The 15,109-nt window shown below is 54.6% G+C and overlaps 2 protein-coding genes across 4 annotated transcripts in view; both read right to left on the bottom strand.

The window, feature by feature from the left end:
* The window catches only part of PRR7 (proline rich 7, synaptic), a 5,694-nt gene extending 5,137 nt beyond the window's left edge, over positions 1-557 (bottom strand). The window contains exon 1 of the mRNA XM_019620308.2: positions 538-557. The gene's annotated coding sequence lies outside the window, so the exon portion shown is untranslated. The remainder of the gene's footprint in view (positions 1-537) is intronic.
* A 592-nt stretch (positions 558-1,149) lies between these two features.
* On the bottom strand, positions 1,150-12,823 carry GRK6 (G protein-coupled receptor kinase 6). 3 transcript variants are annotated; one of them, XM_031555701.1, is made up of 15 exons: positions 12,696-12,823; positions 10,196-10,308; positions 9,807-9,884; positions 9,466-9,566; positions 8,102-8,194; positions 7,732-7,795; positions 7,038-7,178; positions 6,261-6,451; positions 5,678-5,715; positions 5,465-5,554; positions 5,170-5,378; positions 4,770-4,907; positions 4,331-4,468; positions 3,995-4,129; positions 1,150-3,245 (listed from the first exon to the last, which is right to left on the bottom strand). In XM_031555701.1, exons 1-15 carry the CDS (start codon positions 12,745-12,747, stop codon positions 3,240-3,242), a joined length of 1,587 nt encoding a protein of 528 aa, XP_031411561.1. In that variant the 5' UTR covers positions 12,748-12,823; the 3' UTR covers positions 1,150-3,239. The 3 variants fall into 3 exon arrangements, with proteins under 3 accessions (XP_031411561.1, XP_031411562.1, XP_019475968.2); XM_031555702.1 differs by having other exon boundaries at positions 1,150-2,595; positions 6,261-6,405; positions 7,049-7,178; XM_019620423.2 differs by lacking the exon at positions 12,696-12,823 and adding an exon at positions 12,615-12,676 and having other exon boundaries at positions 2,134-2,595.
* Positions 12,824-15,109: the final 2,286 nt, after the last annotated feature.

Here is a 15,109-nt window from a genome sequence, read left to right as displayed (position 1 = left end):
AGCCACATGGTGGGCTGGAGGAGGAGCCGTTGCCCAGGCAACAGCTGAGAGCATCCTTCACCCCTGAAAATCGTGCTCGGCGCTGCCTCTACCACCCCACGGCTCAGGGCAGGGCACTGGGCACCCCACAGCCCCTTGCCAGGCCCCGGCTCACACAGGGTTATGTTCCTTGGCTCGCTGAGCTGGGCCTTTTCCAGGGGCTGTGCAGCAGCACGGACATTGCACGCTGCTCCCTACCTGTGGGTACATAGATGGGGGCAAGGGAGCCCCAGGCACTGGGGCTGAGGTGCTGCTGGTCAAGGCCGAGCACTTTTTGTGCAATAGTTGTGGCTCTGTGGGATGCTCAGTGCCCCAACCCTGCCACAGAGCCACAGTGCCCACCAACAAACAGTGACCCCAGGACTTTGTGCCTGGGTGCTGCAGGCCAGAGACAGTGCCGATTGGCAGCAGCACCAGCCTTTCCCATGGGTGCAGCTCCCCCCACTCCTCGCCATGCCTTCCTTTTTTCCAGAGCTGCAGAAATTTCCTGGATTTTACCCCAAGATGCCCCCCTCCGAGTGTGAGAACTCCTCCTCGGCCCGCTCCCATGGCAACTGTTCCCTAGTTACCGATCCCTACTTGCTATTCTCATCCCTGCACAGCTGTGTGCGGCCACCCCGCGCTGCGCACGAGGCCACCACCAGCCCCGCTACCGGCACTGGGCTCCCAGCCCACCGACCGCCTTACCCCACATGGCTCCAGCCAGGATGTCCCCCCCGCATCCCCTCCTGGCAGCCGTGCTGGCCCCAAGCCTTGGGCGTACCTCTGCAGGGTGTGGGGACTTGGAGATGCTGTTCCCCTGCATAAGGGGACAGCAAGCAGCACTTCGCTTCAGGCATAATGGGCTCAGCTCTAGGGCTGCCTTGGGGATGTGTTCCAAAGGGGATGGCAGCACACACACTTGGACAACCAGTGGAGTGAGGGTTTGTGCCCATTGTGCACCTTGTGGTGACCTAAACTGCCCTGCAGAAGCCAGAGGACCATCTGCAGTCTCCACCATAAGCAAAGCTCTACCCGAAATGCAGCAAGCCCAATGCTTGCACTTCTGGCTCACTCCACCTTGACCCAGCAGCAGCACAAGGCACAGCAAATCTTACACTTAACAAAAGGTTAAAAATGTAAATACTTTCAAACTTTAGTGCAAGGCAAGCAAATGATACCACAGGTCCAAGTTGGTGCTCAGCCCTGCCGCAGGGCCTGGCTCAGAATGAGCACAGGGCAGCAGCACACACACGTACACACACATACACACACACACACACACACAAGACCAATTATTGCTAGGAACACAGCTAGGACACATATACACAAGACAGGACATGACATGACACGGAGGACAGAGGCAGGAGAGCCAGGCTGAGCTCCCTGGGGGGGACACAGGACCCCCTTGGAGGCTCAGGCCCCTATAGCAATGCCCTGCCCTCAGGCACAGCTCTACTGGATCCTGCGGGTTGGCCCTGCTCCCACTATGACCCACACAGGATCATAGCCCTGGGCAAGGACCAGTCTCTCTGTCAGAGCTTTACACTCAAGAGCACAGCCATCAAAACCGAGCCAGGACGGGCCTGCTTGTGTCCTCGGCAAACCAGCCGAGCTGGTGGAACTGTGCTGGGTCAACCCTGCAGCACGCAGGGAAGGGCTATCCCTCAGGTCCAGCTTCTGGCCAGGTGCTGGGGGAGTGGCCGCATCCTGCTGTGCTGCAGGCAGGCTGCCAGCAGGCTGAAGAGGCCAGGATCAGTGCCCAGGAGCTTGCAGCACGTGAGACAAGGCAGGAGAAAGCAGGCTCTGGCAGGCAGGGAAGCAGGGATGAGGCAGTGATGCTCTGCTGCCAGGATGCAAAGGGAGATGCTTTGGCATAGCATTCTCCTGTGCCTCAGGGCTGAGCAATGGACTCCTCTGGAGCCAGGGACGCCTCAGCAGGGCCAGAAAGGTCCAGGAAAGATGCTTTAGGCATCTCAAGGCACGGAAGGCCTCTGCCCAGGACTCCCTGGTACATAGCTGGGACTGTCACTCCCCCCATAGGAGGACATTTGTGCCTGTGACAGAGTGGGGGCAGTGCAGGCCCCCACCTATAGATTAAAAACTGACATGTGATATGTACAGACCGACATATATAAATATACACCTGCAGTGCCACTTCGACACCATGGAATGTGTCAACAGAGCTGCTCCAGCCTGGCCTTGGCCCACACCAGCACAATCCCTCCCTCCTGCCCTTGACCCCAGAGGGGAGTGGCAGTCGGTGGGCAGCAGCAGCACCATCCCCAGCAGCACTCAGAAGCGTCCAGTTCTGTCCTGGGGACGATGGCTCACGCACAGCCAGAGGTGCCATGTGCTGCTGCCAGCGCTGGAGCCATCCTCACAGTCTTCAGAAAAAGACATGTAAAGTTGTAAACAAATCCACCTCGTGGGGCCACTGCTACCTTGTCCTTCAGGCTGGGCTGTTGTTCTTCTGGGCACACGGAGAGGCAAGAGGGTCCCAGGAGCTGGAGAACAGGCTGTGCTCTACAGCCGGGTGGGCTCTTCCTCACTGTCGCTGCAGTTCCCACAACAGTCCTGAAGTCAGAGGGGCAACGAGAGGGAGGGAGAGAGGAGCACAGCAAGCAGAGGGTAAGCACAGTCACACAACCTGGTCTACAGCTGCCCTCTGGCAGAGAAATGAAGCTCCTAGCAGACATACTTGTGAGTGCATAGCTGATTGGCTCAGAAGCTGGGGGGAAGATGGGCTCCATAGACTACAGCCACCCAGGGAGACAGCTCAGTGCCAGCGCATACAGTCTGCCTCACTCAGGACTCATCAGGTCACAGAAAGCAGCTGAAGCCCTGGGGAGGGAGCCTGAGCATGGGACAATGCCAAACTCTTCACAGTATCTCAACTTTTCTGTGTATCCAGGACATCCAAAGAGAAGAGAGAGGGGAACCCTGGCCTTCTCGCAGCCCCCTGGGAGCAGAGCTCCCAGCTGCAGCAGTGCAGGGGCAGCTTTGGCTCAAGCTGAGGGTAAAGCTTCCCCCACAATGGGGAAGGCAGCAAGAGCAGGGAGCAGGATTAGTGGCTCAGGGGGCAGTTAGAACAACAAACAGCTTATGCTCTGCTGGGGGAAAGGGTTAGACACTGAAGGATAACACTCCTCTTTCCCAGATCTTGCCATGTCCGTGGGCCACCAGGTATTTCCCTGAGCAGAGCAGCCAGGAGAGACTGCTCACCTCTGGAAAGAGAAAACGTGGCAAATCACAGCTCAATCCCTGCATGAGGCAGCCCATCTTTGGGCAGGTCTTGCCTGCCCACGGAAGAGCTGTGTCTCCCAGCAAGCACAACAGTTAAGCACAAATGGGAACTCAACGGGGAAGTCAGAGTCAGCACCGGGTGACTGGGAGTGGGTCCAGAGCAGGCTGGAGCCAACCATGCTCGAGTGCCACAGCTGCTAGCAGCTGTTGAGGCAGCAGCCCAAAATTTGCCAGTCCTGGAAAGAAGGCAAATACTGTTTGGCTCAGTGGAGACATACAGGCAGGCAAGCCCACAGCAGACGCATGTTTCTGTTCTCCTCATCCCTAGAAAGCATTGCTCTCTCTGTCTGCTCAAGGCCTAGTAGAAATGTTCGGGAGACTCCAGAAGCACATATAGACCATAGCAAGATGAAGGTCTTCTTCAAGGATGGTATTATTCATGTAGGAAGGGAGAAGACTTGCTATTTTAGTGCCATCAGCAGCATCACTCTCTGTGCAACTGCAGCATGTTTAGCCAGGACACTCCATACCAGCCCCTCAACATGCAGCAGTGTGAATATCAGCCAGGCAAGGGTTGGCTCCTTGCAGCCTTGCAAGGGACCTCCTGAGAGCCCTGGGATTCAGCCCAGCATGGGGGCTCATATCTGCTGCCCCTACATGCCCACCTTCCTGAAGTTCTGCATCAGTGAGAGAGGGCTCAGGGCAAGAAATACTGGGCAAGCACTCATACCTGTCTGCTGAAGAAGCGCTGGAGTAACCCTTTCTTGGGCTGTGGTGAAGGCTGCCCTTTCCAGTCCAGGTCTGGGGGCACTGTGCCATCTGTGCTAAACACATTCAGCTCCTTGAAGCAGTCTGTCTCTATCATCTGGAAGAGGGCAAAACATGGCTGCAGCAACTGCAATGCAAAGCCTGTCACTGAGGGCCCAGCAGAGCGCAAGGGCAGCAGCAACAGCAGAGTTCCTGCTGCTTGCCCTGTGGGATGCTGCACCCAGCCACAGTGAGCACAAACAGGGGCAAAGGCCTGTCTTGCAAAAAAGGATTGGTGTACATGCTAGTTCCCACCCACCTCATTTTGCCAAGGAATGGGCACACTTCCTGTAGCAAACTTCTGGTAGAAGTCATTGTCCGTGGGCTCCAGCTCCACTCCTTTCACCGTGGAGAACTGCTCGATGTCCAGAACATCCTTGCAGTAGATGGCCTGGGGCTAAACAGCACAAACATTGCTCTAATGCCAGGCTGCACAATGATAACACCCACTGAAACAACTTGGATACTGGCCAAGCATGAGCCCCTTCTACCTGCCTGCCTGAGCTCTGTTCTGCCACGCAGGGAGCACTGGTCAGAACCACTTGTGACCAGCAGCCCACCCTCAGGTGAATGGCCAGAGCAGCAGCCCCAGAAACAAGAGCGATGGACCCCATCTCCTCAGGTGAGCCAATGCAGGGCTCCTTCTTCCCTTGAGAGCATCAGTGACTGAAGAGGTCAGGAGGTGGACAGGCACTTACATCTGGCTTGAAGGGTGGATCCAGCATGCCTGCTTCCAGCCTCCGGAAGTTGAGGTGTTTGAATAGAGGGTGCTCCTTCACCTCCCTAGCCCCAGCTCCTCGGCAGCCCAGGCGCTCCAGAGGGTCTTTGCACAGGAGCTGTAATATAAGGAAATCAGTGTTCCAGGCAGAGCAGTTCAGGCAGGAGCAGCCCTGAGGTTGGTGGACTCCTGCAGTATGTCTCTAGAACGACACGCACTCACAAGGCATCTGTGAGTAAGGAATTAAGGCACTCTGGACCCTCCTGTTACCAGTGTCAGAGCAAGGAAACCTCATTCCCACCCATGCCTCTACAGGGAGCAGTCCTGACGTTCAGCTGCTGTGTGCAAAGGGGTGGTAGGGGACAGGGTTGCAGTCGTACCATGGTGCAGAGGGAGCGGGCACAGGGCGAGAACTTCTCTGAGTACTCCTCCTGCACATCCTTCACCAACCGCTCCACCTCCTCCCGCTTGATCTTCTTCTTGCGCTGCTGGAAGGGGGACTGTCCCTCAATCATCTCATACACCAGGCAGCCCAGTGCCCACCAGTCTGGGCTGAACGTGTAGCGCTCATTCTTCACCACCTCTGGAGCTATACAGAAGCAGGAAAATGTGAGGTCAGGGAGAGTACAGCACAGTCAGAAGCTACTTTTTAATTAAACCAGGATCACTTCTTACCCATGTAACCAACTGTTCCCACACGTCCCTTGATTGTTTGGCCCTCAGGCACGTGCACAGCCAGTCCCAGATCTGAGATACGAATGTGACCTGTGCAGAGAAGGGCACAAGTTAACAAATCAAAGTCATGAGATAATATTTGAAGCTACCAAGAATTTGGAGCAATTCTGATTCAAGTATAGGAAGGGAAAAGGACCTAGGCTCTGCACTCACCATGGTCATCCAGTAATATGTTCTCAGGCTTCAGATCCCTAGGAAGGAAGAAGCTTGATCAACAAGGAGCCCATTATGAAAGCAAAGGACACAGGGATCAGTGACATCTCAAGAAGTCACAGGTAAACAGCAGAGGGATGCAAAGCCCTGCTGCAGGCAGCTCTCACCCTGGAATTAGACCTGTAAGATCCCCCTCCCAGGCAGAGCAACCTTCAGCCCTCCACCAGGAGGCACTGAGCCTACATCTACTTCCTTCTCTTCAGGTGCACAACTCCAGATAAGGCAGGCCATGCAAGAGAGGAGCAGTGTCAACACTGGTTGTGAAGTTGAGCACCCAAGTGCATTCTCTGAGGCAATCATAAGCACTCACAACCTATTAGTGATCTTTCACCAGTACAAGGCTATGCCTTTCTGCATCTCCTGTGAGATCAGCTTTCCGTTCCTGATCTCTCACCCAGCTCTGTGCTGCTTTCAAGCGCAAGCTTATTTTCTTGAGCAGACAGTCCCAGCTGTGATAGTAAAGGCAGCAGAAACATTCTTGCTCCTGCAGCCAGTGCCTGAGCTGGAGCCAGGCAGCACGCACCTGTACACGATCCTCTCCTGGTGCAAATCCTCGAGGCCACAGCAGATCTCAGCAGCATAGAAAGCTGCCCGGGGCTCCTCGAAGCCAGCCTCTCCCATGTGGTAGATGTGGAACTTGAGGTCCCCTCCATTCATGAGGGTCAGCACTAGGCAGAGAGCATCTTTAGTTTCATATGCATAGGCTAAGCTCACCTGCAATTCAGGGCAGAAAGGCTGTTAGAAGACACAGCTGGAAGAGGGAGACACCCACACTTTGATGGGCACTGTCACCCAAGAAGCCAGGATATGGGCAGCAATAGGATGGGCTTTTGTAGAGCAGACAGTGGATTTTCAAACCCAGGGAGGATCTGGAAGTGCCCAGTTGCCCCTGTACACCCCAGCTTTCTTCAGAGAGAAAGGATGCTCATCTCTCTGAGCTAGAACTGCTCCCCTCTGGTGGCAAGCAGCACCCAGCAGCAACCTTGAGGCACCATTTGATGAATCCTTCATAGTGGGAGGTTTCAGACTGTCCACACCTCTGCACAGCCAGGGAGAGAGCTATCCACCACAGCACAGGGCTAGGCTTCTGCCCATTTGGCATTCTGGAGGCAGTTAGGTCATTTTGTGGAGGCAGTGAAAGGTCCTGCCAGACCCAAGCCTTGTGACTGGGACCCTGCTCCGTAGGCAGAGCCTGCTCCTGCCTTTCCACACAGTGTGAGGAGCACAGAAGAGCCAGGCCAGCTGGTTGTGGGAAGAATCAACCACTGCAGCGAAGTGAGAGCAATTCCTATGTACTTACTACAAACCTACTGTTCACTTTTTCCAGGATCTGTTTCTCATTCAGAGCCATGGCTTCTCCCTTCCGCTTTTTGATCCGTTTCTTCTCCAGTTTCTTGCAGGCATACATCTTCCCTGTGGCACGCACTTGGCAGGCACAAACCTGGAGTGGGAGACAAGGCTCAGCACCTTCCCACTGCTGTTTCCAGTGGGAGTCTAGGTTCTGCTCTTGGAGTGAGGCACAGAAAGGTGAAGATTGTCCTGGTTTCAGCCCCATCCTGAAGTGAGCAAGGACCACAAAGACACAGGGAACAGCAACATCTCAAGGTGCCACAGGAGCAGGCTGCTGCCTGCAAAAACAGAAGGCCACACTAGAAACAAAAAGAAGCCTGAAAGAGCAGAAGTTTTCAGAACTGCAGTTTCCCCTGTAAAGAGACTGGGAAGAAAATTATTCTCAACCCATGCACCACAATGTACACGCTGCCTACTTCGTGCAACCACCTTCTGCATCTCCCATATCTGCAAGATGGGAGCTCTTGTCTATCATAAGGGAGCTGAGATAATGCAATGCCCAAAGAACAGCAGCGTCCAGCACAGAACACAGATGAACATCTCAGAAAAATCCCACAGCCAGTAGCACCTGCCTCCAAGTGCTGGAGCAGCTTACAGCATCCCACCTGTCCACCCCAAATACAGAGGAAATGCTGGCCACTCACCTCTCCAAAACCACCCTTGCCTAGCACGCGGTATTGGCGGAAAGTGTTTTTGGTCACCGGCTGCCTGTGGAGCAAAGGAAACTGCTGTGAGATGGAAACAGGAAAAGAACAGGGGCTGAAACTCAAACCACCCCCACACCCTGGCCTGAGAGCCTGTGGGTAACTGTGAAACCCCTGCTCAAGCAGAACCTGCTTCCCTGCAAGCAAGCAAGGCTAGGGCAGCTGGTAGAGGCTCCTTGTGCCAACAGGGGTGCCTGAAGGAAAGGAAGTGCAAAGGCCATTGGCCCAGCAGCAAATGAGCCCTAGGGACCCCTCATGCAGCCCAAGTGCTGCAGGGTGCAGATCTCCCAGCGATGCCAGAGGATGTTACCGTTCCAGCCATTTCCACTGCAGGAAGCGGTTGAAGTACAAGCTGTCGAGGTAGTCAGCAAAGGGAGCCACACTCAGGTAGTCGTGGATAAGCCTAGGAGAGAGCAGAGCCAGCAAGGCAGCTGAGAGCTGCTCACAGCCACAGAGCGGGAGGTGAGGAGCCCCAGGAGCCCTGTGGCTTTGCCATCCCCTCACCCAGCACCGTGCTGCACTGAATCACCCACACACCCTGCACAGCCCTGACTCTAAAGCCCACCCTCTGTGCTAAGTCTTGATCCAAAAGGAAGGTGCGTTGGAGGCACAACTGTGACGAAGGCAGCACCCTGGGACTGCCTTCTGCAGGACTGGCACTGATAATTATGGCATCTCAGCAGCAGCTGTGGCTGTAGGACAAAGGGGGGCGATAGGACTCTTTGCAATTGCCCCTCACTGGGCAAATGCATGCACAAGGCTGTAATCAGTTGCTGAAAGCTACTAGCAACATTCAGTACCAGGCACTGAGTTCAGTTTCAGATGAATATCCAGCACAAAAGGCCACAGGGGATCCTGCTTGAGAGCTAACTGCCTAAGAGACTGGTGCCAGGGCTGCCCAGCGGAATAGAAAGCCTTAGACTTAGTGTCTAGACTGGAGACATGCATCAAGGCGAAGCAGATGGGCTCTTTCCCTTTCAGAGCCTGCCAAGAGAAGGCAGGGCCCAGCCTGGAGGCTCTGCATTCAGACAAGGGCACCAGTTACCACACACAGAGTTAACGTTCCCCAGAAGACTGCAGCAAACCCATTGCCACAGCCCTGCACTTGATTAGGCAATGTGCTGCTGCTACTGTTCACAGAGGGGTGGGGGCTGTAAGCCTGGTTTATCTAACAGCTTCCTCTTCGCACCCAGAGCCATGACCTCGGACACTGTTTCTGTGATGAACTCAGGGAGCTGAAGTGACCTTAGATTGCTGTAGCAACAGCTACCATGATCTAGCCACAACAGCCACATCTGTGGTCAGCGGGAGAGGACAGCTGGCACTGAAACTGCTGCAGTCAGCTCTGCACAATGTGTGCCCACCAGATCCAGGCACAAAACTAGAAATAGCGTGGCCAGCCTCTGAAGCTTTCTTGGTATGGTATCTTCCCAAGTGGCAGCTCAAACCCATAACAAACTGAGAGGAGTGACAAAGGTTCTGCAGCAGCTTGGATTCCTGGAGCTGCGTTGCACACTGCTAGCCCCAAGATACCCTAGCCCCATCCCGCACAGTCCCAGCCCTGGCATCAATCTTTGATGTCCTGGAGGAAGGGAGTGGATGAGGTGAGCTGGCTGCAGCATCCAGCACTGTGCTGTGACACAGCTGCAGGATTGGCCCAGCCCTCCAACTCACTTAGTGGATTCTTTGAAGAGCTCCTTGGAAGGTTCCTGCTCCAGCCTCTCACAGCAGGCATCCACCAGCTGGGAGGGGACTTCAGGCACATGGTCCTCACTCTGGGGACAAAGGGACTGAGTCAGTGGGCAGCAGAGCCCAAGGGTCCTGTCAGGAAGGAGAAGCCACAGAAACAGCACACGGGTGCTCATCTGCTTCAGGATAAGTGCGAAAAGCAGCACAGGCACTTGCGAGGTGGACTTTATCCTCACAATCCTGTCCAGCACTGCAGCAGGACATGGGTAATGACAACTGTCAGCTGTTCTACTACTGCAGGCAGCACACACAGCCCTCTTACTCACCTTTGGCTTCAAGTACTTTTCAATCAGGTGCTGCCCGCATTCCTTCCGCTTCTCATCTGGAGCCACTTCGTACCCAGCCTGCGAAAAGCAAACACGCTCAGGGACAGGCCCAGCTGGGAACCAGGCCCTGCTACCAGGCAACAGCTGCACAGCAGCAACACCCTGCCCAGGTACCACAACAGTGTGCCTTCCTGGAGAACCAGATCTCTGGCAAACACCTCTCTAAGCAAAGGCCCAGCCCTATCTCAGAGAAACTGCAACTCACAGGAAAACTTCCTTGCCCAGAAGTACCTGGCAATAGCTTGAACACCCAGAGCCAACTGAACCATGCCCAGGATGCCAAGAACATCTCTGCTTTCTCAAGGAAGCCTGACAGGCTTTGCTCTTACCACAGCATCCAGGAACTTGACGCAGCGTGACAGCTCAGGCCGGGTCTCACAGAACTGCCGAAACAGCATACGGCCGATGGGCTGCTTCTCACACAGGCTGTGGTAGTCCCGCTCTGCAAACGTGGAGGAGATCACACACTGTCAGCCCCACGGAGCAGCTGCAGCCCTCCTCCTGGCCCCAAGCAGCAGTGATGAGGCTTCTGGCTGCTCAGGGGCTCCATGGCTCCCAAGAGGCTCCCAGGAGACAGAAATGCACCCAGCTGGGACAAGAAGCCACAGGCTGAGCTTTTATGACCCTCTATGGAAGGTTTTCCCTAACAGGTTTGAACTGCTCTTCTGTACAGTCCCCATCTTGTCTTAAGCAAGGGATCTCGGTATCTCCTGCTTGGCTAGAGGCTCTCTCTTCTTGATCCTCTCTCCATAGTGATCAGATACATAACTTTCCGTGGGCCCTGTGGAACGCACTGAGCTTGTTTTGAGGCAGAACTCCCAGGCCGAGGGCTGCTCTGATAACTCTCACAAATCACTCTGCTTCACAAAGCCTGCTGAAAGCAGCGGCGCCAACGTGGGGAGAACCATTTCCAGCCATGTCCCGTTAATGCTGCACATCACCATCACACATCCCTGCTCCGTGGAACAGCCACCTCTTTGCAGCCAAGTCCCACTGCCCCTCTGGAACTTGGGTATCCCCCAGCGATTCCTCCTACCCATCTCCCCATAGTCTTCTGAACCAGGCACACACACCTCTGACTATCCAAAGCACTTCCAGTTCTACGCTTCACCCTGCCCTGGGCTGTTGGTGCTCCTTGGTGCTGATGGCTTCCCCCCATCATGCAGCAGCTTCTCCTGAGGAAGCTGTGGCTTCCTGGTGGTGCACAAGCATGGAGGGGCCACGCTACTGCTTGTGCATCCCCTCTTCCCTCCCCCCCTCCACTGCTGTGGGGGCTGCTTCACCATCCTGGCTGCCCCAGCTGGTTTACTCATTTGCAGGGGAAGGAGTTCCCCACTGCTGTAGAGGATGGGAGCTTGCTGTCAGCAAAACTGGGGGTTTTGGTCACCTTGCTGCTGCCCAGGCACACATTAGGTTGCTCTCTGTAGTCATGGCACACAATTCCAATTCTGCAGCAGCACCACCACACTGGGGACCCTGCCCAGCCTCTGCAACAGGAAGTGAACAAACCTCTATCTGGCTGCCAGGGGACAACAAAGCCACCAGAGCACAGGGACTGGGGATGTCTCTCCTGGAGGGAAACCAAACAAGGCAGCCACCACCTGCCTTCATGGCTCTGCAAGGGGAACTGGGCATCAGTGGTGACAGCACAGGCTGGGAGGCACCTCCACAGCATCACGGGACAGTGGGACAATGGAGATGGACAAACCACCAGCATTCATCACCAGCAAATGGGCAGCATAACAAAAATGAACATCAATGCTAGAAAACAGATCATGACACCTACAAAAGGGTGGCTGTGTAGAGAACAGCCCATGCAGAAGCACCTCAGTACTCAGGACCTGCTACAGTGAGGCAGCATGTCCAGTATCAAGGCTGCAGTTCCAGCTGACTGCAGTGCTGTGGAAAGAGCCACGGAGGTGGTGCCCAGCATGAAGCAGCCGAACTGGGTGTTGTGGGCTTGGAAGTTATAATCTGGGTGAATGTGGTTGTTATTTCAAGTGCTATGGTCCCACGTGCCTCCAAATGGAACCACTTTGAGCGACTTCCAGGACCTTGTACCAGGACCTGGAACACCTGTGCAGTGCAGAACTGGGGACTGGAGTTGCAGACACATCCCAAACCCAGTCAGCCTGGCGACACCTGCTCTGAAACAAAGTCAATACTGTGCCGCTCTCCAGCTGGCAGATGAATATGGAGCGACAACTTAAACAAGCTCTCCCCCTCCCAGAAAGCAGATCACTCCCACCTTCCAAGTCAACTCCTCAAACAATCTTATACGATGTCAGGACCAAACCTGCTGCACAAACATTAAAATCATGAAGAGTACAAAGTGCAGAATTAAAATCGCAGACCAAGCCCTACTCAGCTGTACAACTCTCATCCATACTGCACAGCAAGAACCCAATTCTGCTCAAGTAAAGTTCCTGCTTTAATTTTAGAAGCTGAGATCTGCAGCTGAACATCAGCCAAGGAAACAGGAAGATGTTAGCAAGACCTTTGTAATTTATGCAAAGGCACTCCTGAGCAATGCTCACAGCAGCGGGCAGGTTTGTTTGTGCAGAGAAGGACACGTATCTCTACTGAATCTTCTCACCATCTAGAAGGCTTGCGGGTACATCAACAGCAAGCGCCATGCGGCTGTGACTTACCTGCCCACTGTTCCTTCCCTGCACTTTAATTGCATTGGCCAAATCCTTGGCCAAGATTTGTGCCCTATTACCCATCTCTGACCCTCCCACGGCTCACCTGTATTCAGATCACCTGTGATCGGACAGGTCACAGCCACACACCTGCCCCACAGCCCAACTCCAGAGCCCTGCTGCTCACCAAGGGCTTGCCGAAGGTCCTCGCAGAGGCTGATGTGTGGGAACTGCAGCATCTGGCGCCATTTCTTACTCTTGCCTTTCCGGTTTCCGCCACCACCTGCAGGGCACACAAATTTGGCAGGATGAGCTATGAATGAGGGACGTCTGACTGCAGATGAATCTTGTTGCACCAGGAGCCCGAGCAGCACCAAGAGGTATCGCTGCCTCCCAGCCAGAAGGCTAGGAATGCTGGAGCCTCAGCTGACTGCCAGAGGAAATGGAAGGACCGACTGCTCCGACTGTTCAAAAGGCAGAACAAAGCAATGACAGTAAGATCTTTCCTCTGGACATTTCAGTCATTCGTATTTAAGATGGGAAAATCATGGCAGAGGGAGGAGTGCCTATAGCCACAGGTTGCTCTGTGCCTTGGCTCCCAGGCCATTTTGAGGCCAAATTGTGCTTGGTGTGAAGCTCTTCACTGCCGGTTTCTTGCTGTAGTTAAGATTCATGCCACCTACTCATTCCAGACTGATTGCTTACTGCAGGGAGGGGCTCTCAGAGAAAGGACATGAAGCTGGGAGACAGGAATTCCTGCTCTAATCCCAGCTCCACAGACAACTCACTGCATTGCCCCAGGCTCATCACTTCAGTTTCCCACCTGTGAAGTGGGGACACTCCCACTGTTCTACAGAGATAAGCCAGCCTCAGAAAAGCAAGATCCAACAATTAGATATTATTCCATCTTCAGGTGCTGGAGTAAATGCCCAATGCTGTAGCAAAGGGTGGGAAAGCTCCTAGATAGACCAAAAAATTTACATCACAGCAAACACTAAGTACTGGAATACTTGCATGCCTGATTGCTCAGATCAGCCAACCTCTAGGAATTGTGCTCCTTCTGCTCAGTGCCAACAAACACAAAAACTCCCCCTGAATCTGGAAATGCGTTAAACCTCACTGCTGAGTCGGGCCACAGGCACAGTACTCTGAAATCAGTGTAGAACACCATTTATCAGCTCTTGAGAAACAGTTTCATAATGCTTTCCTCCACCGCAGATGTGATTCGGTCCTCAGATGTTCCCCATACCCACGCTCCAGGTTGCCAGCACCTACAGTACAGGCATGTAAGTGGGGTGGGATGGGATGCGACAGCGTGGCTGCAGCTGTGAGCCCTGGCACCGCTGGGTGGCTGTGCTGCATCTGCCCCCCGTGGCAGCTGGGCCGCACGATTGTACAAACTCAGGAAGGAAGTGACTCAAGGGTAAGCAGGGGTGGAAGAAACCAACAGCGCCGACACCTTGTCAGCCACAACTCGCAGTCACAAACAAGGACAGGGACAATCGGTAGGTGAGAGCACAGGAGTGTAGGCACTCTCCACGAGCATGTAGGAGAAGGCAGTTATGTCCCATGACACACTGAGGATGAGAAGATGCAGCTTGTGCTCCCCTGCAGGCAACGCAGCAAACAGCTCAGTGTGGACCTGCACTCCATGCAGCTCTGTCTCAGCAGCACACAGCAACCCTCCTTTAGAGGACAGGGCAAGAGGGAAGCAGGCCTGACCCAGTCACATTTCTGAGACTGGTCACATCCCATCTGCCACCAGCCAGCAGACAAAGGGAACAAGAGGGGAAAGATCCTTCCAAGGAAAATCACCATCCTGCTGTGCCCGCTGCTGCTCACACCCTGATGGCACACTGAGCACAGGCGTGTGCATGGGCCTTATTGCACCAAGTGCTCTCCATCAAGGCGGAGAGGAGCACCTCAAAGCAGGACAGCAGCTGTGCCACACCTCTCACACAGCCCCACACTCCACTTCAACCACAGCACCGCAGAAGCTGTGCTCCTGGCTGCTCCGTGTCAAGAGGAGTTTCACGTCCTGAAGTTGCAAGTGCTGCTCTTTGGTTTTGTCTGGGTTTGACTTCAGCTAAACCACAATGGCAACGGTTGGATTTCCCACTCGCTGCTCGACAGCTTCCACGCCTGAAGTATCTGAACGAAGTCTGATTTTCAAGCAGTTCAGAATGGTCTCTGCCCAGGGAAATTTAATTTCAATGCTCTTTGCTCCCACAAATCTAATCTCCAAAGCCCTCTAACTGGATTTCAGTGCGCCCCTTGGGCTCAGAAACTACTCGGCCCGGCCATTCGCACAACGCGGCCCTTCCACAGCCACAGAGGGGCCGTGCTTCCCCACCACCCTACGCGATCTCATGAACTTCATGAACACCCTACGCGAAGCCAGACCCAGACAGCCGTGTGACGGAGCTCCCAGTTCTCTCTCAGCCACTCGAGGTGTCCCGGATCGGCTCAGCTCCACGTCCCTCAGCACCACCCGCGCTTCGCCCCGCTCCATGCCCGCGCTGACAGAGGGCCGCGGGCACACGGCTCAGCCCTGCGCGGGTACAAGCGGTCATAGCGCGACGTGCCGGCGCGAAATGAACT

The sequence above is a fragment of the Meleagris gallopavo genome, chromosome 15, assembly GCF_000146605.3.
Source record: "Meleagris gallopavo isolate NT-WF06-2002-E0010 breed Aviagen turkey brand Nicholas breeding stock chromosome 15, Turkey_5.1, whole genome shotgun sequence".
Classification (NCBI taxonomy): Eukaryota; Metazoa; Chordata; class Aves; order Galliformes; family Phasianidae; genus Meleagris; species Meleagris gallopavo.
The sequence above is the reverse complement of the archived record's forward strand: the minus strand, read 5'-3'. Positions and strand labels throughout refer to the sequence as shown.

Coding starts and splice junctions, on each gene's coding strand:
- GRK6 (XM_031555701.1), bottom strand. CDS start 12,747: ATGCTGCAGTTCCCACACATCAGCCTCTGCGAGGACCTTCGGCAAGCC. Junction 10,309..12,695: donor GGACCTTCGGCAAGCCCTTG/GTGAGCAGCAGG, acceptor CCACGTTTGCAG/AGCGGGACTACCACAGCCTG. Junction 6,452..7,037: donor AAGTGAACAGTAGGTTTGTA/GTAAGTACATAG, acceptor CCTGAATTGCAG/GTGAGCTTAGCCTATGCATA.